Raw genomic sequence first — 23,210 nt, 5'->3', positions numbered from 1 at the left:
TTTGTCAGTGGAAAAGATCTGTTGTTAGAGTGGAATTTTCGAAGCGATGTCCTCTTTCCTTACACTTGGCATTGGTTTTAAAACACCTAGATGTTAGGCAGCTTACAGTTAACAGCACAACTACAGAATTGTATTTACTACACAAATCAGAATAAGATTAATGGATTTTGATTACTTCAACATAACTGTGGCTGCATGACACTTTTTTTTCCTTGTACTGACTCTTAAGCCTGAGCACTTTTAAAATAACAGTCCCTAACCAAGCTGCCCTTATGCAATTGTATTTCCTCTTCTTTTTACCGAGTAATCAAAGACTTGGGAAATCTGTGTTGTGTACAGGAGGAAAAGGTACTTTCACTTCATTGATTTTAGTTTCAGAATTAAACAAATGATCATCACCTGGCTGCATTCTAATGCTCAGGACAATCTAGCAGTTTCAGTTTAGTTTACAGGTTTTTCTCAAGATCATGTCTGCTTTTTGAACTTCTGTACAACTACAAGCAAACTGCCTTTTGGGGAAAGTCATTTTGAAGCAAATTGAGAGGTTTTGGAGACTGATAACACAAACACAAATGATAGAAAATCATTATTTCATGCAGGCAATTCTAGAAGAGCTTTACTTCAATAATTTCATATGAAAAACAGCTTTTATAACTGAGTACTCCTACTGCTCCTCCTTTTGTTTTTCCTTAATCGATTATCTGGTCCGTGTCTTCCCATGTCCTTCAGTGCGGTCTTCTGAAATCCCCCTGCTCTGTCCTGTTGAGTGAAAACACGACAGGCAGATGTTAGCATCATTTAATATACACAGGGAAGAGGCTGTTGGAAACCCGAGGGCTTAAGGTAGCTCTTTCAGCAATGCCCACGTGCTGTGCTAAATCAGCATGGTACTGAGCACTTCACTTGGAGAAAATTCGTCATGCGGTTTAGAAGCTGCTCAGCCATGGAGCTTCAGCCAGCTCCTGAATACAGAGCAGTGACTTTGGTGCAGCCCCGTGGTGGGAGCTCACAAGGTGGACGTGCTGGAAGCCCTGCCAGAAGATACGTTAGGAATCAGTATCTGGAAGAAGCCAAAGCCTGTAACAGTATGAGGCAGGTCAGCATTCGATACTTCATGGGCTGCTGCTGGCAGACCAACTTAATACTTACTCTTGGCAACATCTGCTGTGACAAAAAACCTTGAAGTTATTTTGCTGATGCTTTTCTGTCCCCCTAATTTGCAGTGGATGTATCCATATAAATTAGCAGTCTGAAGGGAGATACCAGCTATGACAAGAGCCTGCAGACAAACAGAAGTTTAGCAGAGATGAATGTGCTGCCATATATGTAGATTGTATGCAGGGAAAATATATGCATACATATGTTATAAGAAGGATGTTATATATATAAAAGAAATACATTGCTTCAAATAATGAATAACCTTAAAAGAGATACATTCATATTAAACACAGCAATCCCTTTCTGTAAGAAAATACATTTTTTAAAAAGTGTTAGAATTTTTGGCTCAAGTCATTCTGTATCTTGAAATATTTAAGCTCCTATTCAAAAAAAAAAAGAAAAAAGCACCTATCCAACTGATTCTATAATCATTTCACTTCTTCTAAGCCTGACATATCTAATATCCTCATAAGCAGATACACAGCAAGCCTGCAGATATGTTTGCTGACAAATGCCTCGCTGTAAGTAAGATCCTGTAACTCACAGGTTTACAGAGAGCATCAATAGATACAAATCAGTATTCACCATTAGCAGGCAGTAAAAATAAGTGGAACCATTGGTGCTTATAGGCTCAGAGAAACTTTGTTTCCTAAAAGCTACTCCATTTTCATTTGTGGAACTTGCTTCCCAATGTACGAGCAACATGCATCTTCATTGCTAGCTTGGGTCCAATTCTGGTTTTCAAAACTAAGGGTGGAGAACAACTGCTGGTTTAATTTTAACTGTTGTTTCTTTAGTGATACCATTTGAGCCACGATAAAGCAGTTAATTATTTGCAATCAACTTATACCCACAGATGAATTTCCTGATCCATTAAGTAATAAAATGCAATCTCAGGTATTGTTTGTTATGTAGCAGTATGTATGCAAGGCACTTTACCTCTTAAAAATCAGTAACAAAATCATACTTCGCACAGCAATGTAACAAAATGTATTCTGTGGTGATTATGCAGACACAATAGAAAAGTTTACAGGGGAAAACAATGATTTCTTAAAGTCTGTTAGCACAGTGCAAGTATGGGGTACACAGCTCTGGGGAAAAGTAAGCTGCTGTAGTTAAAAGTGAAGCTACAATTCTGCCAACCTTTAAGATGCCCTTCTTGAGACAGGTGAAACTGTCAACAGTTGATAACACAGTAAAGCCAGGCTGAAAGTTGCATTCCTGAGCTCAGGGCTTCACTACAGAAACCTCAGATTTCAAATTCTTATTGGGATTTTTGTAACATGAGAGATCTTGATGCAAAGATTTTTGCAAAACTACAGCTCTGGGTTTTCTCTCAGCTAACACTGCTTGTCAGCTATCGTTCATTCAGTAACCCCAGACTTACCAGCCATTTCAGCTTCAGGGAAAACAAGGTGCTGAAAAAAAACACTGTCCAAATCACTGGGCAGATGATGAGGCCAAGCCAAAAGATTCGAGCTTCAGCTTCAGTTGAGGCAGCTATTGTAGGCACCTACAAAGGAAATTATTGACATTTTAGTCACAAAACCAAAACCCACAATAATTAACAGATCAACAAAGGAGGAATTGACATAAATCTTTACATGAATTTATTACATTTAATTCAATTTGGCATCAGATTCCTACTATCTCTCAGATTCCTGAGAGATGTGTGACACAGAAGACAGTGTTACAAACAGAATTTTAATACATGTAACCATAATTACCAACAAATTACCAGCAGAGATGCTGCACTAGCACTTACTGTTCGGGGGAAAAAATAAGTCAATACAGAGAGAACTCCACACCTGAAAGACCTAAAGGGCTGGCAGTTGTGATGTTCAGGGTGTGTTACTGTCTTCCAGCACACCTCAGCTGCTGGTAGGATTTCTAGGTTGAGCTTCTGTCCCAGCAGCAGCAGTGTACCAGGAATTGGTTGCTGGTTGGTGCTGAATGACTTGTCACACTTCTAAGCAAACCCACCCCACAGAGGAGATTTTAAAAAGCTGCCAGAGGAGTGGCAAGAGATGGAGCCCCAGACTGGGAAGTAAGAGAACAGTGGGTACCCCAGGCTGTGCCATGATCAGTAAACAAGGACAAAAATACAATTTACCCTATTTATACCTTCCTTCCTCTGTTGTTATGATCCCCACGTTAATCAACCTATTTGCCAGAAGTTTTTGAAGGCTCGAGCCCACAGAGGTGAGCGGACTTTGTACTGACTGACAAACTGCAGTAAGTGAAGTAGGCAATGCACTTACTCATTTTACAGTAAGTGCCAAGAAAGCTCTTGCTGTCTTTCTCAGCTCCACAAAACTGTGATACACTGGAGGTCTTCCAGCTTCCTTGCTTTCCTGCAGACTTGCTTGTATCCTAGATTTCACTTAAATTACAGGCAGAAAGCTGACCTCTGCTCTCCCCTTAGTGGTGTGCAGCCACGCTGCCTGCTGCATTCCTGCACGTACAGCCCCAGCTGCACACAGGGCTGCTAGAGGGCACTGCTGGCCTGCATCTCTGGGGCAGTTCCCGTTGGGCTCAGCACCTCAGTTGTGTGCACCTCTGGCTTTGCATAAAAAGGGTGACCTACTGTGCAACACTTGAGTGTTGTTCGACCAAACTCTTGTCTGCTGGGGTGCTGGACACTGTGTTAGCAAACAAATGTGGAACTGGCAGTCTTGACTCTAGCAGCAATGCCAAGTGCCATTTGATGGGGCTTCTTTGCTCAGCACTAGCAGTGTTAGAATGCTCCAGAATCTGGGTGCTGCTGCCCATGAGCATGAATAAACGATACTAACTTTTAAGAAATGAATTTGAACTATTCAGCCTTGCTTTCAACATAGTTCCCTCCTGAAGATAATTCTGTGTTGTAAGTAACTACGGGAAGATGGATTCATTATAAGTTGTTCTCATTTGTTCTTTTTTTTAATTAGTATGGATACGACAAGCTTTTCACATGCTTTCTGCTTGTCATGTGCCTTTAATTATCATTCTTACCCTTTTTGCTTCAAATACCCAGTGACTTTTTCCATCTTCATCAATCTGGTTCCACCAACGTAAACCAACCAAGAGTCTTCCTGTCACATTCTAGTGACAGAAACAATTATTTGCATTAAGCAGCTGCATCACTCATTTGTCAGAAAACATTTAAAATAAAGACAAGCATGTCTGAAAATGGTATTTCTTACCAAATACTAAATTTATTTCTAAAGCCTCTGTCAATTTGTGCACAACAGTCACTAAGAACAGATGAGTTAATAGAAATGGAGAGACCGTTCTCCTAATCTGATCATTAGCACAATAATATTAACTTAGATAAGAAATGATAGGGTGCATCTTTCCTAAGTCAGTTACTTGGAGAAGACTGATAAATTCTTACTGAGAGAACACCAACCAAAAACACACTGGGAAAAAAAATGGAAAATTAATTATAAACAAGTGAGCTGCTTGGAATCAAGCAAACAATTAAATTAAGAAAGTATTTTTGAACCTGGATCAATACTATAATTTTACTGTAAGTTGGAGACACATCAGTGTTTCACACAGGATTTAAACTTTGTTCTTTGCACCCCTGGGGACTCTGGGCTGGCCCCACCAACCCCCTGGGCCACCACGATGGTGCTGGTACCACAGCTGGGCCCTCTGAGGGCTCTGAGGCACAGCTATAGGCATCCTCTGGGTCCTTTCCCATCCTTACTGAAAACTACTATCTCTTTATTTTTTCCTAAGGATACACAAAGCATACAAACAAATCTGTCTGTGGCAAGGCTGCTTTCCTACCATGTTAGTAACTTACACCAGTGACTGTGATATGTAAAAGCCTTGTATAAAACAGGATTGACCCATTTACTAAATCAACAGATCACAATGTCTGTCTCCCTTTCAGTATATATCTTCCCTTTTTATTAATAGTATATATATTTGTTAATGGCATAACAATACTTTCAAAGGTAATTACTGTTCAGGATCATCTTACCTTAACTGACCAAAAGTCAAAGGATAGAAGAAGGAGAATAGTGACAAAACAGGCAACAAAGCTGTTGCTGAACCAGTCACAGAACAAGTAGGTAATAATAGCACTCACTCGGAAAAACAGGTGGAAAAAGGTGGCCAGTGGGTGCCTGGAAAAACAATACAGAGCACTTAGGAAGTTATGGGACAAGGAGGACACTTAGTGTATATGCTGACAGTGCAGTACAGCAACTATTTCTGGCGTACAGTGACATCTCAGTTTGTAGTTGTTATCTGAGATGTTGATAAATGATCAAAGTGATGATACATCCAATAACCAACCTCCAGCCTACAGCTAAGAACAGCAATTGTTGTATTAATGCTTCCTCAAAGATGGAACAAAACCTGCACAGCCATGAGCTTCGTGGTGCTGTGTAAAGGAATCTGGTGAGTGGTTGCATTCAGCACTGCAGTCCCAGCTCCTCCATCTGTATGGCAGAGCACAAAGGAATTAATTGAGACAGATCTTGTGTCTTTCCAAAGCGCTTTGAAAACAAGACCAGCAACTCTCTGGAATTAAAATGATATGAAATAAGACAAAATGAGCTTTCATATGGAATAACTGAAAGTGAACACTTCCTTTTACAGAGGGAGTACAATTTAGGAAGTTTACAGTTCTTCTGAATGAACGGTCATTAATTTCACAGCATATCTGTGCTGTGCTTCTCAAAGGAAATTTGGCCTACAACAAAACTGAGGGAAATTTCAGTAGAAGAACCAACTGTACAGAGTTAAATGTTGGTCTGTACAGTAGGACGTGGGCTTGGAGGAATGCTATAAGATGCACAGTCCAGGTAATATGCCAAGTGCAAGACAACAGAAACAGCTGGTTTCTGTGAGTTTAAAAGGACAGTTAATTAAAAGCCATTCCACCTGAGTAACGTCCTCCCTTGAAACCACAATGAATAAAATCTGTTTTCCAAATAAGATGGTTTATTTCCATCTGTGATTGTTTCACAAAGCCCCTCTATCTCTTTAAGCAATTAAGAGTAGTATGGCCCTAACCTTCATTAATTATCTGACTATTTTATTTCTTATTCTATTATGTATAATTAAAAATTTCATATGCATGTTATAAATCTTTGAATATATTATAAAAATATTTGAATATATTATAAAAATTTGACTGGAGTTTAAATTATAGTACTTACTATATATATTCCTTCATTATAATATTATTACTCCATACCTATTTATTTACCTATTTATTGTAGAAGTCAACTATTACATAATGGAAATATTGTGCTTGTAGTAAAGATGCCTGACTGGAAAAGCAAGAATGACACACAGCTGAAGCTTGCATGTACTGCTGTGCCCACACTAACCACAGACTTTCCAAAAAACTTCTGACTTACAGATAAACACGTGACATGTGAAATGAAAGGGGTTTTTTCTTACACAGGCGGAAGGAATCCTGTGAGCTGCCAAAAGCAGATCCTGCCTTGGTACTTCTTGTTCAACATGATGTAAGAGTTCGGCTGCACAAATAGTAAGTTGAAGTAATAAGGGCTACTTGTAGGCTGCAACCCTGGAGAGCATCAGGGCAGACAGCTTTTATAGTTATGCTGGGGGCACTCTGGAGAAGCAGGAGGCCCACGTTTGTTACAGCCCTGAATGCTTTTTGTGGGGACTACAGAGAGTCAAGCCCCTCACAGAGATATAGAGATAGAGCTGCTCAGGCCAGAGACACATCTGCAGGTCCGAGGGGAGGAAGAGTTAGACTGCTCAGCACTGGTATGTTGTTCCCTGCATGACTCCCTCATTCGCAGAACATGTGCACCTATATATGCTAACAATAAATATGTTTTCTGATTCTGAATTCTGAAACTAAACTGGTTCATACTGTTTGCTTCCTCATCCAGCAGAGCAAACATGCATTTCCCTAACTTGCAGCCACCAGGTGAAGCTTACAGCTTCTACCATATAGGAACAGAACTTTGAACAAATAATCTGAGATAAAGGAAACTGTTCAACCATGAAGGCGAAGCCTCTGCATGCTTTTTGACATAAGCTATACAGCTCTCAGTGAATACGTTTTCAATTGTACTTGATACATTTTTTTAAAAATACAGTTCCCAGAAGTATGGTAGCAATTAAGAAATTGTATGAACTAACATGATTTCTTGTACTGACAGAAGACAGTGTAGGCTTTAAATGCACACCAACTTCTCATAAGACTAAACTATTACCAATTATATCATTAATAACTTTGTTCCATTCGAAAGGATGATGGCTGTCAGGATAGGAATGAACTGCTGTGAATTTAGTTGGACCCTGCATTAAGGGATCAAACTGGGTCAGCCCTACAGTGTACCACTAAACCAGTGTTGCCCAGGCACCTGCGCCAAGTGCCACAGCAGCTCTGCATGCCACTCTTTGCACCTCCTGTCCAGAACTTCAGATATATTTAGGCCAATTTTGAGCAACCAGACCCTCTGGCTCCATCATCTTGTGTTACTTGACTAACGTGAAACAGATGTGAGCATATGCTCCTGCTTGATCCTGATTAAATGTTTTGATACTGCACAGAGCTCCAAGTTGTGCAAGGTTGTGCTCTCCTCCTAACAGAAGCAGCCACCAACCACACAATTATCTGTGCACCTTTTGGTTCTAAAGAGCACTTGCACACATGCTGGAGAATCACAAATGTACAACTTGTCATGGCTCGTGCAAACTGAGTAAGTCCAAGATGTATGAAAGTGGGATAAGGTTTAATAAAAGCAAACATCCAGAATATGTCATTATGACTTCTTACAGGCAATGAAGTTCTGCAGCTCATGGCTGTGTACCAGGCTCATTTGCACAATTGCTCACAGAGAAGTTTGTTTTTCTATTTCCAAAGAATCTGAGCAGTTTCATTTCTGTATTTTACAGCACAAAATATTTCAATAAGAGATTATCCTTTAGCATTGTCACTATGAGGGTAAGAAAAAAGAGCAGTCTTTGGTGAAATAATCATCTAAGCAAAATGAGCCCACTGTGGTATGGTTATCAGGGAGCATGAACCTGCAGAACAGAGCTGGTTCTACTGTACAGGGCTGGTGCCACAGGTCTGAAGCAAGCACTTCAGCACAGTTCCAGTTCCCACCAGACTCCAGTCTGGTTCCACTGTGTCTGCTGCATACAACACTTGCAAGTTTTAGTTCCCAGTTTAGTCACCTCCATTCAAGCCATGCGCTCCAGAATCACACCATAATACAGAACAGAATGCAAACCTTCCTCAAACCTGCTGCCATGGCAGAGAACACAGAAAACAGTTCTGGGGATGTTAATGCTGTGTCATGGCAGCTCACCATGGAGCCAGACTGCAAGTCTAGTGCAGTGGAAGGGCTGAGACGTTCCACCAGATACTGGTAGAGCTGAGCAATTGTATTGTAAAGCTGCACGACTGCTTGTGTGCCTCAGATAAGCTGTGCAGGCTTAGTGTCCTTTATTTTATTTATGCCTGCAGAACATGCTAATGTTGCAATCTACCACAGTCATCTGGAGCTTGGTGGGAGGGAAGAGATCAGTATCAACAGAAGCTGATTATATTAAGTATTGATGAGTGTGTATGGGCAATTCGCTTTGACAGCTGTTGGAGCAGATCCAGAGGAGGGCCATGAAGATGATCGAAAGGCTGGAGCAGCGCTCCTGTGAAGACAGGCCGAAGGAGCTGGCCTTTATTCAGAGGGCGGCGAGGCACTGGCACAGGTTACCCAGAGAAGTTCTGGAGGCTGCATGGGCCTGGCAGCCTGATCTGCTGGGTGGCAACCCGCGATCAGGGGGAAGGTTGGAGCTGGATGGTTTTTAAGGTCTCTTCCAACCCAAACCGTTCTATGATGCTACGATACACCTCATCTTGTGACAGCCTTTGGCTGTGGGCCCTTCGGCTCCAAGCAGCAGAACGCTGCGGTATGGCGGTGCTGCGGTGCGGCGGGGCGCTGTGGCGGGGCCCTCCCTGCAGCGCGCAACGCGGCCCGAGCGCAACGCGGCAGCAGCGGCTGGCGGTGGGAGGGCGGGGCCCGATCCGCTCCGCTCCCCGTTACCTGATTTTGGCTTTCCGCAGCGCCAGCTCCTCCTCGCTGCCGAAGTCCAGAGACACGTCCTCGGTGTCGTCCACCAGCGCCTGCGGCGGGGACCCCCACAGCGCTCCCGTCAGCGCCGAGGGGCGGGGAGGCCGCGCCGCCGCCGCAGCCCGCCGCCCCGCGCCGCCCGCCCGCGCCTCTACCTGCTTCATGCCGCGGTTGCGGGGTGTGGCAGTCGCCGGCGCCCGGAGGTGTCAGAGGGAGAAGGATCCCGCCGGACCAGGGCGCGGCCCGCTCAGGGCTGAGGCACGGCGGAGCCTCGTCGCCCGCGCTGAGGTGCGCGGCGGCGCCTGCGGGCGGGCGGCTCGGGCTGAGATGGCGCGGGGCCGGGGGCTCCTCCGCTCGCACGGCCGCCCCCTCACGGAACGGGGCCGCCCCGCAGCCCGGCCGAGCGGCGGAGAGCTGCGGCTGCACCGCGAGCCTGGCGTAGGGATTCCCGTCCTGTAGTTAAAGGTCTTTCAGCCTGCTTTTGTTGAAGCTGCAGGATGGTTGTAAGGCGGCAGCACGGAGAAAGGCTTCCGAATATGGATAGGGGAACCGAAGTGTGCTCAGAACGACCGAGAAACGGGTCGATCGGGTGGGTACGAAGTGAAGGATCGAGGGACAGCTTTACTGATGTTACATAAGCCTGCACTTAACATCTTACCTGTCTTCTGTAAAATAGAATCACAGAATCACAGAATGGCCAGGGTTGGAAGGGACCTCAAGGACCATGAATCTCCAACCCCCCTGCCACATGCAGGGCCACCAACCTCCACATTCAATACTAGACCAGACTGCCCAGGACCCCATCCATGCCCAGCCTTGAACACCTCCAGGGATGGACGGGGCATCCACAACCTCTCTGGGCAGCTGTTCCAGCACCTCATCACTCTCTGTAAAGAATTTCCCCCTGACATCCAACCTAAATCTCCTCTCCCTCAACTTCAAACCATTTCCCCTTGTCCTGCTGTTATCTACCCTTTCAAAGAGTTGATTCCCCTCCTGTTTGTAGGCTCCCTTTAGGTACAGAAAGGCTGCAATGAAGTCACTCTGCAGCCTTCTTTTCTCCAGGCTGAACAAGCCCAGCTCCCTCAGCCTCAGGTACAATTATTAAATAATTTTATGTGTGCCTGAAGTTTACATACATAATTAACATACCAACAGGCACTGTGGTTTATGAGAAATGCATTGCAAACAACTTAAACAGAGCTGGCTTCTAATTTAGAAGCAGCTCCAGAACTGCGGTAGTGAAGGTCTTGCCTCTCTGTCTGACAGCTTGGTTACCTAAGCTTCTGTATCAGCTCTTCTTTCGTGTGTCACACAGAATCACAGAATTGTTGGGGTTGGAAGGGACCTTTAAGGATGGAGTCCAACCGCCTGCAGCGTTGTGCCAGCAAGCTGGATTGTTTGAATTTAGCGACTTGATAATACTGCTCTATTGTCTGAGTCACTGAATTTTTATTCCGAGGTCAAAGAAAATACCACATGCTGTGTTCCTTGTCAGGAAAGACAATACTTCCGTGGGAGAGGTGAGGATTAGTCAGTTACATTAGGTATCTGATTTACTACTCTGCTACTGCTATTTGACTTCAGTAGTGGCATCGGAATGATACTCTGGAAACAAGAAAAAGAACACATGGTTTGGTTTGTTCTTTTTGTTTTAAAATGGATAAATGGTTCTTTACTTTTCCCTCTCTCCAGTTCTTGTGCCAGCAATTCACTGCAGGGATTGTCTGCTTTCCTGACAAACTCTGTTCGATAATCCCACAGATGACTGTCATTATACCATGCAAGTGATTTTATTGATATTCTCTTTAAAGGTCTGTCAAAATATGTTCTGATTATTGAAGGTACTTTATGGGTTATCATCTTCTTTTAAAATAACTTAGAAGCTAGAAAGAATCCTTGGTCACTAGAGGAATCATTGGACAAATGACTTCCTCAGCTTTAGAAGTGGTCTGCAGTTTACTGTTGTAAAGGAATTAATTTGGGGATTATTAAAAAAACATTCTTTGTTAAACATTTCTGGTGTTTTCTAGGATTTCATAAGACTACCAATTTTGCAGTAATTTTAAGTACAAATTATTTCAATTCTGGAAAGATCAGCAATACAGTAAAGATAGCAAATCTTCAAATGCTGCTTCAATGGCAAGTTGAAGACGTGGTTACACTGAATTAAGAATTGTGGTTTGGTTTTGAGAGAAGACTGGTTTGTGAACAGTACAACCTTGGCCACTTATGAAATAGATTAAGATTTCATCTAATTGCTAAGATTTATAGCATGAAGAGGTATGCTACACCACTTTGCGGGTACAACTTGCTACAGGTACAATCACTTGCTGCTGTGAATTTGCCATTACTCAATGAGCAGTTCTCACCAAGACCAAATAGAGGCCTTCCTATCCTAGTCCTGGAGGATTCTCCTGAAAAGACATGCTGGAGGAAAGGAAGGCGTAGTTGGGTGAGGGGTGGAAAACAGGACCAGCCGAAGGTCTGGTAGTGGTTTTCTGCCTAGTCATCTTGTTTACCCTCTTGGTGCATGGCCTGTGGCAATTGTGTTGCTGGGAAAACTGATAAACCTGACTCTGCCCCTCCTGATCATGGCCTAAACTAATATCAAGAGCCTGACCTAGCAATTTCTGTCGGGACGTCGTGCCACTCTGTTGTCATTTCGTGTCAAGGTGGTGCTGTGCCAAGACAAAAACATGTTACAGCACTCACAGATGTGCTTCCATGGCTCTAGGCTTAAGTAAAAGAAGTATAACCAACTCCTGCAGGACCCAGGGGAGGCCTTCTCATACAGCAGAAGCAGCATGCACTCCTGCCATTAAGTAACAATATCGGCAGAGACCACATGCTAGCAGGATACAAAATAGTGTAGGGACCACTTCTGAGTGGAATCCCCCCTCAGCTGCACTGAGACCCCCACACCGTGCACACCAACGTCTGCACTGACCATGGAACGTCAGACTGTATTACCCTTCCTAACAGTCCCTCTCCTTTAGCACGGTATTTGTTGTATGTTTGGAATTGCTATCTGTTGAGCATTTGCCAACTGAGATTGTAATTGCTTAAGGACATTGTATAAAACAAATGTATAGTTAACTGCCTGACTTGTGGTGAGTGAAGTGTGTTAACTGAGCTGTGTGACACTGCTGACCATCAGGCAGGGAACAGAACGGAGCGCAACAGAAAATCTGCGCGACACCGCTGACCACGGTGTGCAGTGTGGACCTGGTACAGATCTCTCTTGTTCTTTAAGGTCTGTTCACATCCAGTAAATAGAACCTGCTCTAAGGGTAAGGTGGTGCTTTGTTGACTTGGCTAACTGAAGTCAGCTGGTTTCTCGTAATGCTTTGGAGTAGTGCCTGGAATCTATGCTGGCATAGAGACTTGCCCTTTAAACTGCATAAGGATATTTTGAATAACTCTATAGTAGTAATTGTGCCCTAAGTATCTCAGTTACAGCTTAATATTCAGAGGAACCGAATGCTTGAAGATATTGTTTAAGAATGACTTTTGCCTCACTTGTATTAAATACACAGATGCAGTTGGATGGGGGATCGGTAAAATGCTTAAATTTTGAGGAGATAGATTGGCCAAATTACAGAATTTATTGAATAGATAAATTTCTATTATTCATAGCTCTGCTTAGATCTCTGACGTGCTTGCTGGACAGATCTTCAACCACAGCTTTCAATGGCAAAGTCTACTTCATCTTTTGTTGTAGACGCTGTGGTTAAGTGGCTTTTGCTATGTTTGCTTGAGTTTGTTCTTATTTATTCCAAATTTGTAGCTTTGAAGGGAGAAATAATCTTTCTCAGGAAAAAGAAGAATACAGAAAAAAAAACATTAAAAAAGAGAAGTGAAAAAGAGTTCCTAATCTGGTTACACAGTGAAGAGGGAAACCTCTATTTACAATTCTTAATTTGTTTGACATGCAGATTTCTGTGAAGCAGACCAGTGCTGCAGTGTTTCTGTTCAATAATATCTTTTCTTAATTTGTTAATCTTTGTCTGGTTCATTGGATAGCTTCAGCTCCTTAAAAATCCTTGAACTCAATCACAGAGAACTTGACAAGGTGTCAGAGAAATTCATGCTGTTTCTATAAGCCTGCATCACACCCAGAGGTGAAAGCATTCAGGATTGTTCAATCCTTTACATAAGCCACAGAAATATTGCTTTGAAGCAAAGTCCAGCACACTGACTTGCACATTCTTTTACACTGAATTACACTGAATGCTACTGGAGATGTCTTGCCCTACGTGCAGCACACAGCTCAGCCTCTCCTGGTGATAGGGGCCCAACATGCTTTGGCAAAAACAAAAGTATGGTGCATGTCTGTCTGTTAACAGTGGCCTATGAGCCACTCCTTTTCAATGGAGTCTGTGCTCAGGAAGAGGCTACGATTTCCTCTGCTGCCTCAGAGATGCTGTAGTTCAGCCTCCTGGCTTAGGAGAGAAGGAAGCTTGAGGATGCCTTTGCTGTTCCCATGAAAGCACTTCTGCCTGATCCCCAGGCTGGAGGCTGAAGCATCTGTTTCTCTCATGGATGGGCCTCAGTTCATGATCCACAGATTTATTTTTTTAAACCAGAATCTGTAAATAATCACCAAATAAAAGTACTGAAATACATCTTGGAAGAAGGGCAATACCCAGCCCTGCTTGTTTCTCAGAAGGCATTAACTTCTGTTTTCACCCTTTGGGCAGCATAGAACAGATTCAAAAAAAGGGTTTGAGATCTCCGTGTCCCTCTCAGCCAAGCAGCCCTGAGGTCACATTGCAGAGCTGTAGAAACATGAATCTGAAGCTCCTGAAGAAGAAAACTTCATCTGATCATCAGATTCACTGGCTGCTGTTACAAGAAAATGAGTACAGCTACTGAAATGAAAATAGCATTAAGGGCTTGTTTTTACAAGTGGCTAAAGATAGAGCTACTGTGACTGATGTGTATTTTCGTGTCTTTTGTGTCTAAAATCTGCTAGCTGACAAAAATCAGAAATGCTGCAGGGAAGCCCCTAAAATACATGATTTTACCAACTGTCAGTGGAGTGGTTTTGCCCAGTTTTCTCATCTCCATCATTGTGAAACTTGAACTGTGGTTTTGAACTTGTGCTTTTCCTTGTTGGTGTAGGTTTGAACTTGTTTTCTGTTTCCTATTCTTGCTGTCTTGTATTTCAGTGTAAAGAGAAATTACAGTTTTTGTCACCTGCTCAATGCTGCAGTGTATGGGGCTCATTAAGTGAAGTCCAAGTGATGGTGACAGAAAGAGTATTAATTCCTTTTTTCTTCTGTTTCTTCAATTTCTGTAATTGCTCACAGCTATAGAAGACAAAATAAGATAATAATTTAGATAACATTTCTGTAACAAGATCAGTACTGTTGTGTGCCACTTATCCCAAAACTATTGGCAAGAGATTTGCGTGACAGTTACATGACACTTGCAAACTGGTGGAAACAGTTAACAGCTAACAGTTAACAGGATAACAGCTCCTTCCTGTCTCTTCCTCAGTCCACAGGCCAGGAGGCAATTGGATGCTGCCACAGGTCCTGGTGCTCACAGTGAGCTTGCAGAGCATGCAGCTGCAGCCAGCTGCCACTTGAAGATGCTTTGCACTCCATGGCATGCTGACAAAATACCTTGTCCCTAAGGTGTTACTTTTCCTGCATGTGACAGATGTTATCTTCTTTTCCTAGGACAAGTAAGAAAGGCACATCTGCATTTACAGCGATGGTTTTCCTACCCTCAGAAGCATCACGATTTCTTCCTTGTTAGCCATCTTGGCTATGCTGCTCCTGTGGAAATTTTTCTTGAAAGTCTGCTGAAATTTCTTACCTTCTCTCTACCTCTTCTCTTTCAGGTAAGAACATCAATGGGACTTGAACAGCTACTGTTAATTGTAACCTGCAATGGTGATGCTGCAGTGGAAAACAAGATAGATAGATCTTCAACATCTTCCAAAGAATGAGAACAAGTTATCTTAGGAATGTAACTGTTCCTAAATGCAAGTGTGAAAAGCTGCACTTCCCCTTCTAGAGCTGCCATATGTGGACAGGACTGGTTATCCAAGAGGTGAGGTTATAGGGCTGTGAATAAACATCAGACAGCTTTTAAAACAAAGCATCTCTGAAAGAGGATACCTAAGGATGAAAGACTTTGCTTGGGTGAACTACAAATTAAGGAGTAGGTGGGCAGTTTTTCTGTAAACTAGAGTAAGTCGTGTAATGTAGCTAAAATGATTTTCTCTAGGAAGTATTCCCTTCCAATACAACTTACTGGAACTCTACAAGTGAGCAGTCTTCTAAGGATCAAAGACTGATGATCCCTTTAGGACATCCTCACATTTCACTTTCCCAGTCACTTGTTTGAGGACATGGAGAAGTACACGAGAAGTGATAGAGCCGCTCTGCAGTCAGCTCTGGAGCTCCTCTCAGGCAGAACAGATCACTTGGAACAGGCACTGAATCTGCTGACGTTTAGGTCATTGAGGTAGTAAAAGTAACCAATAAAAGTTACCAGTAAGAATTTTGTGGTAGGATAACAACATGCTTATAAAGGATTAGTATTTGTTCTGAACACCAGCAAATTTTTGTTAATTTAGTTTTCAGTTGTTATTTCACAGATATTTGCAGTCTACTCTGCTCACTGCTAGACTGGAAGTATCCCATCTTCTGAGTTCCTAACCTCAGACCTCAGCTTAGAGAATTATATTCTGGGGAGGCAATCAACATGACCAGCTCCATACAGTATCTTATCTGCAGTGTGTCTAGTATGGTACTGCGGCCCATCATAGTGTCTGGGAAGCAATATGGTAGGTGCTAGAGCTGTCAGGATGGAGAGATGCTGAAGAACTTCTGCACATCAGTAGAAGTTCAGTTGGTTTCTGAGGTGAAATTAGGGATGTAGGGAAAAGATTTGATCAGATATGTTTTATAAATAACCCCTGGGGAAGAATAACTAATTATGTTTAAAACATCTTACACGATATTGCATCTGTACTTCCCTACTGGAAGTTTTCTTAACAGACATTTATTTTTTTATCTTAATAGACATTTTTTCTTAATAGACATTTAAATTAAGAGCTGTAGACCTTGGAAGAATTACTTAGGAAATCCTGTGTGCATGTGCATGATGAAAAATACACTGATGACAAAAGTCACCATTCTAATACACAAAGTAAGTTTCCACAGACCAGATTGCAAAATGTAGCAAATTTAAGGGAGATGCCAGCAACTAGACATTCATCGAGGGAACATTCTCGAATGCTGATGGAGGTTGCTGCAAAGTCCTGACTGATTTCTGTGTATACTTGAAATTCCTTTAACATAGTCTGAGCTGTTGTCTCTGGTTTTCCAATAAGCTAGCGACTCTGTCTTCTCTGGCCATAAATTGGATTCAATACCAGAATTTTTGTTTGGGATTCCTTTCATCCAGTCTGAATAGCACTGACAGACTGCTGCTTGAGCAATTCTTCATAGCCTGAAAAGTCCATCTAGCAGTTCTCCTTCCTTTCTGACTGTAGTGATTCAAGCTGTATAGTACAGTGCATCAGCACTGTCAGTACTCTGCATCACACATGAATGCGTTTATCAGCACAGCTTCCCTGCCTAAGAATTCACTTTAAATAACACATAAACTCAAGTAGATAAGTGATGTGACATAGTCAGGGTATCTCTCTTTAAGGATTACAGTGGTAGCCTTTTCTGAAAGTCCAAAGGAAAAGAAATCCAGAAAGTTCTAAATAGTTACAACGTGAGAAGCAGCGAATAGCAAAAATGTACAGTCTGGCTTAGTTCTCCTTTTTCATGTGCATTGTTTGTGTTATGATGTGTTTCAAAGAGGAAAGTTAGTTAGAAAGGAGAACTTGTGCTTTTGATTTCTTTCTTGAGAGGAAGTATCACTTCTAAGTAAATATCAATCTACACTAATTTTGAAATCCAAATAGCCATAGTAAAATCTTGGCAATTAATTTCACTGTTTTTCCTAGGGGTTGCAGCAGATGGAATGTACCACTGTAGGCCAGCTTTTGGCCTTTGGTACCTGGCACTGTGGTGTGTCATGAGCCTCAGCAGATTTTACCTGTGTCAAGATGGTAAGAGAATGTTTTGATTTTACAAATGCAAAAACAGAAACAGAAATAGAAATAATATTTTGCCAAAATAGCAAATAAGCAGTGCTACAAGTTGAGTCAAGTTTTCAAAGCCTAATGCCACTGTAGTCTCCTTTCCCTCATTTTGCTCATAGCTACAAGATAATCAATTTTAAAGTCAAAGGCAGAGAGTACTTCTAGCATATTATTTGCTTGATATCTTTTCCTACAGCCCAGCAAAAGCTGGGGACAGCTGTGTAGAAAACATGCTTCCCACCAGATGATGGTCTTGAACATATTTTTGGAAAACAGGAATCCTGAAAATGTGTTGGAAGAGTAAAACAAGAATGAGTTATAATCCCTATAGTCTAATACCTGTGCAAAGGTAATCCCACTTTTGGTCTGTCTCAAATCCAGCATAAGAAGAAAAAAAAACAATATTGTATTTTATTTTAAAAGCCTATAATCACTTCTTTTTGCTGTGCTTTCCCTGGGTTCCTTTGCAGGAAGAAACTGCTTCAGATGTGAAACATAAAATACCTGCTTTTCTTGTGCTTAAGTGTCAATCCCAATGGTGTATCACAAGCTATTTGTTTACTTGCTTGTCTGCATCTGGAGGGAACTATCCCATGGACATGAGTTCTTTCTTTGCCCACAAAAAGGAATCTACCATACAGGCTTTCTTTATCTAACTTTCGCAAAAGATAAGGTGCTTCAGGTCAAAGATTTGAAGAGATGGGCAGAGAATTACAGTTTATGCTCACTTTCTTCTTTTAATACATGGCTTACTATGTTGCTTGAATCTCCCACCAGGAAGAAGACTTCTTAGTCAGAAGTGCTGCCTAGAGACACCTTGAATATGACTGATGATGCCAAAAAAACCTTCTGTAAACCTCCATATCCAAGAAGCTGAGATTGGGACTGCCTCTCTTCCCCAAGCTGCAGAACGCACACTGATGTTTGCTGTGAGAGTAAGCAGTTCCCAGCTTTCTGGAGGGCAGACCTTCAGCATATGCTCTTCTGCTCCTCAGGATGGTAATGTACAAGTGTAGACATCTGATTCAGTACAGGTCTGTGTTGATAGAAGATTTTTTTCTGTGCTACTCTGAGTGAGTAGGACCGTATTCCTGCTCGTACTTCAACAAATGTTCTCTCTTCTGTTCTGAGTCAGTGTAGGCAGCAACTTTAATAGTTAATACTTTTAAAAAAAACATTCCTTATACATTTTTTAACTGAAACATGAATGTGCCTGAAAAATCTAAGGGGTCTACTTTCCCATGAGGAAAATAAATTGCAGATTATATACCTACAGTGTGAACTTGTTACCCACCTGCACTACAAGCCAAATTGTACTGCCATATAATATTTGCTTGTTTTTCCTATCTTTTCCATCTATTTCATGTTACTGAGCATAAACATTAACATCCAGAAGAAGCATGAAATCATTTTTCTTCTACAAAGATTTTAGATCTTAACCAGAATTGACAGTTATGTACTTATAACTTTTATAATCATTTAGCAAGTTCATCTCAGTGCAAGGTTTCTAGCTAGGTTGAATTACTGATCCAACTTCATACGTGTCTGATGAAAAGAAATGATGGCAGTGTTCAAGGAAGTGAAACCGCTGAGCAAATAACGAAAAAAATATTTGGGCATTTGAATCCTTATCCCATAGTTGGCCTACATTCTTGTTTAGCAGTCACACAGTAAACTGGATGTTAAAGATTCTACCTATAAGCCTTGAAAGAGCCCTAGAAATTTTGCTCCTGTTTTTATTTTAAAGCTGTACATTTTGCTATAGCAATCAGATACTTAAAAACATAGAAGAAAAAAAACATAGCATAAAGAGAATTGTCAGTAATAGGTAATTGTTTATTTACCCACTGCCATCTTTATAACTTCTTTTATGTGTATTTTCAAATATAAACAATACCTAAACATAAGCTGCTGCAACAGGTCACATAGATCAGTAAATAAAAACTTCTAAATAAAGTTAAGGAAAATGAATCAGATTTAAGAAGCAGCTATTCTGGGCTGCACTAAGCCAAGTATTGCCAGCAGGTGGAGGGAGGTGATCCTGCTCCTCTGCTTGGCATTGGTGAGGCAGCACCTGGAGTGCTATGTCCAGTAGGGCCCTCCAGTACAGGAGAGACCCGGACATAACTTGAAAGAATCCCAACGTAAGGCCATAAAGATGATGAAGGGTTGGAGCTGAGAGAGCCAGGGCTGTTCAGCCTGGAGACTTGTCAGTGTCCGTAGATACCTGAATGGAGGGGGTGCTCCAGGGTTTGCCCAGTGCCTCTTGTCCTGGCACTGAGTGCCACTGAAAACAGCCTGGGCTTTCTACCTGGTTCTCGTTTGGCTTTTCTGAAAGAATTTATTCACAACCTAATCTCTAATTCTGCATTGGAAGCTCCAAGTTTTAATCTATCCCTCACGTGAGGATGTGTTCTGTGTTAGAGCTTTTGGTACTGCTCTGATTTAGCAGTGACCTTGGTGGGCCCGCTGGTGTGGCCACACTCCAACTCTACTGGAAGACAAAGATATTGCTATAGTAATCCTCTTCAGTGAGACAAACGTTTTTGATATCATGTTTTTTCAAGTGACCATGTTGCTGATTTGGTGAATTGTCTTTTAATAATGCTTGTAAGAGTTGTGTTGTTTGGTCATTTTGTATTTGTTCTTGGAAGTGTTATTTAAAGGCTAACTCAAATGAGGAAATACCTCTGCTATTGCAGGCCAAAGTCTCTCAACTTTTTTTTTCACTTCATCTTTTTGATGCTGACTGAGTGAATCTTTTATTTTAGATAAAGTTCACATTTTGCTCAAACCTCCTTTAAGCATCTTCAGTTGCAGGTATAAATCTTTTTAAGGAGATCCTACCTGGAGTAAGAAAGATTATCTTGGGTGCTACGGCTTCTGATGTCCATGCATCGCTTAACCTCATGCTGAAGGAAGATGTGATAGCCAAGTAGAACCACCAGGCCTTGCTCCATGAAAAAGACAGAGAGGACCTACCTAGGAAGATATGACTGACATTTATGGAAAAATGGGATCTGTATTTGAACACTTTGTTTCCCCAGTACTGTTTAAACTCTGTGGCAATAAACCTCAAAATATGAAAGATAGCAAGCCAACAGGGACCAAGTACTTATCTGGTAAATCAGATTTTTCTTTTCGTATTGTTAAAGATTTACTTTTGTTTATTGCATTGTAACAGTGCAAAGTGCATCAGTGGGGGGCAGGCAAGGAAGAGAAGAGAGCAGAATGTAGTCCAAGAGCAGCTACAAACAGATCCACCCATTCAGGTTAGCTCTCCAATAGTCATTTATATAGTCAGTCCATAATAAAACTTAATCTTTGATATTTCTGCAGAACAAGAAATGTAAAGTAGATCAAGGACTACAGTAAAGTCAGTTTTTGTCTACTGACATCTCAACCACTGATAATCTGAGCAGCATTTGTTCACAACCCATTCTGACAACTCATGGTGAGAATATCACTCACCTTTTTCAAGCATGTGTGGGAAGAACATTTTCTGTTGTAAATTCCAGCTGCCTATAAGCACAAAAATTACAATATCTGTAGCAGACTGCTGCATATTTAATGAGAGGAAGTACTTAATGACTTAAGAAGCTGGATTCAAGAACTGTGAGGTTCTTAGTGGGCAGAAGGAGAGATAAAAATGTGAAGTCTTCAAAATTGTGAGGTTGTAAACTCACTTAACTTTTAAGTCTTATCCATCAGGAGATTAATGTTGTATATAATGGAAAACAGAAGTAGTGTTGGGACAATCCTAACATGGCCCATCCTATGTGAAACAGAACTTCAGCTTAGTTATATTATTCAGAATGAATTTTAGAAAACAATTCTAAAAGGATAATGAAAGAATAATTAGTAGAATATGCAGATAGTCCTGTAAACCTGATGGAAGAAAGTTGGGCTGCAGCACAGGGCTGTGTGTGAAGTTTTTCCTCTCCTATAACACAGTATTGGGCATCACTTCTAAGGGCATTTCTGAGAATACAAGAAGAAATGCTAATGAAAAAAATAGATAGTTCATTAGTGGAAAAATACTGAACTGGAAGATCTTAGTGCTGTTCTTACATTCAAATTAATGCCAAGAAGTCATATTTATAGAATATCATGGCAGGTAGCCTGGGGTTACATAAGCTGGGACCGTATAGAGTCTGCTTTTAATTAAATCCCTGAAATGCTTGTAAACACATCCATTGCTTCTCATTTTTGTAATACTCATGCCTAAAATCTGCATTCAAAGATCATGATCCTGTAAAGCCTGGCTCTGCGTCTGTCACAAAACTTGGATTAATTTGAGACATGACAGAAGGAAACCAAAGTATATCAGAATAAGCACTAGTCTTCATCCATCACATGTTCAACTATTGCCACTATTCTCTAGATTTTGTAATTAGGAGCAGAGCTTAAAGAAGTAGCTTCAAAGATATACGTTCATCAGGAAATGACTCAAACTATTAGATTAAACTTCCTTTGAAGCAAATTTTTTTTCGAAGTTTCTTTTTCAAATCTGTTCATTTTCAGATCTATGTTCAATGACTTTTACTTAGCAAAGACAACACAGGTCAGGAACAGACAGATACCAGCAGGTCCTGAATAAGGATCTTTAAAATATCTGGTTGAGAAAGCCTCAGATTTCCTCCACTTGTAAAGTGCATCATTTACATCAATTTTGCAGTGCTTCCAATATCCATTGGTACGTTCTGCTTGTTCCTTTTGCTGTAGGGCAGCTTATCTTCATTTTGAATCAGCAAAAACTGAAGCACAGAAGCAGGTGTTCACCTATGGAGTTTAGGCACTTCTCAGCTGTCTCACAGCCTCCTGTCTTCTTTACACTCTGTCTCTAAGACCATCATTAGAGATTAGTCCACTAGATGAACTACTACTCTGATTTGTTCCAGCAATTCTTTTCTGCTGTTTCTAAGCAGCTATGGCTGTTGTGCACAAAGTGGGCAACTTTTTTTTACTGTAGTTATATGAATTGGAATTACAGTAAACAGCCAAACTCCTTTGTTCTCCAAATTTTCATTCTTGAGGTACATTGATTACACCAGGGGATTACAGCCACAGAAACTGATGAAGTTTGCCTACAGGACTCATAAAGGAGCTTGAGATTTGTGGGGTTGTTCTGCATGTTGCAAGATTAACAATAATCCTTTTGACTGTTTGTAGGAGTTTTCCTTGCAATGACTGTATTACAATCATTATCTGTTCTAGGTTGACATGTTCCCCCAGAACCTGGTGGAAGTGGAGCTAAAGGAAAAAGGCTTACACAGATCAGCAGCTGCTTTGCTTATAGGACCTGCTGCTGCCTTGTGAGGAAGCCAAATGTTACCAAGCAGCTGACCAAAAGCTTGCAAGTCCTGGATACCACTGACTTGATCAAATCTCACTGCTTTCCTTCCCCCTTCAAACTCTGGAACTGTGTTATAAGCTATCACTTACAAGAAGCATTTGCTCACTTGAGGATAAGTTCTTTCTCAGCAATTTCTAACTCGTGTAGGTCTTTGCATAATACAAAATTTGAAAAATAGGTAAACAGGGTTGCATTTCCACATGGAAGCAATGATAGGATTGCAGAAGGAACACTCATTAGGTAAGTTAGTTTTCATCTTTGTCTTATGACAGACAGGCACCAGCAAGGTGTGACTCAGTCTGAGATTCAATAGATGAATAAACACTGTCTGCCAAATGTTGGTACCAGCAAACTCTGAATGTCATGTGTAAACCAGACAAGTTTTATGTTGTGTAGAGCACCATACTTGTCAGTTTGGACCAAGGGCAAAAGCCACTTGCAGAAGGTACCAAATTAGCTTTGTTTTGGCAGTTTTTAACCATGTGAAGGATAGTTTCACTTCTGTTTGAGCAAA

The 23,210-nt window shown here is 41.5% G+C and overlaps 1 protein-coding gene across 2 annotated transcripts; it reads right to left on the bottom strand.

The window, feature by feature from the left end:
• Positions 1-589: 589 nt before the first annotated feature.
• TVP23A (trans-golgi network vesicle protein 23 homolog A) lies at positions 590-9,486 on the bottom strand. Of its 2 annotated transcripts, XM_042863971.1 has the most exons (7): positions 9,377-9,486; positions 9,195-9,274; positions 5,132-5,276; positions 4,153-4,242; positions 2,546-2,671; positions 1,150-1,279; positions 590-759 (listed from the first exon to the last, which is right to left on the bottom strand). In XM_042863971.1, the coding sequence occupies exons 1-7, from the start codon at positions 9,383-9,385 to the stop codon at positions 698-700; spliced, it is 642 nt and encodes a 213-aa protein (XP_042719905.1). In that variant the 5' UTR covers positions 9,386-9,486; the 3' UTR covers positions 590-697. The 2 variants fall into 2 exon arrangements, with proteins under 2 accessions (XP_042719905.1, XP_042719903.1); XM_042863969.1 differs by having other exon boundaries at positions 9,195-9,385.
• Positions 9,487-23,210: the final 13,724 nt, after the last annotated feature.

This window comes from Lagopus leucura, unplaced genomic scaffold (assembly GCF_019238085.1).
Source record: "Lagopus leucura isolate 7727_CA_CO unplaced genomic scaffold, USGS_WTPT01 Super-Scaffold_760, whole genome shotgun sequence".
NCBI classification, from domain to species: Eukaryota; Metazoa; Chordata; class Aves; order Galliformes; family Phasianidae; genus Lagopus; species Lagopus leucura.
Note: the sequence above shows the minus strand (reverse complement) of the source record. Positions and strands in the feature narration are given on the sequence as shown.

Coding starts and splice junctions, on each gene's coding strand:
- TVP23A (XM_042863969.1), bottom strand. CDS start 9,385: ATGAAGCAGGTAGAGGCGCGGGCGGGCGGCGCGGGGCGGCGGGCTGCG. Junction 4,243..5,131: donor TTGACTTTTGGTCAGTTAAG/GTAAGATGATCC, acceptor TTCTGTCACTAG/AATGTGACAGGAAGACTCTT. Junction 1,280..2,545: donor CCCTGAAGCTGAAATGGCTG/GTAAGTCTGGGG, acceptor GTTTGTCTGCAG/GCTCTTGTCATAGCTGGTAT.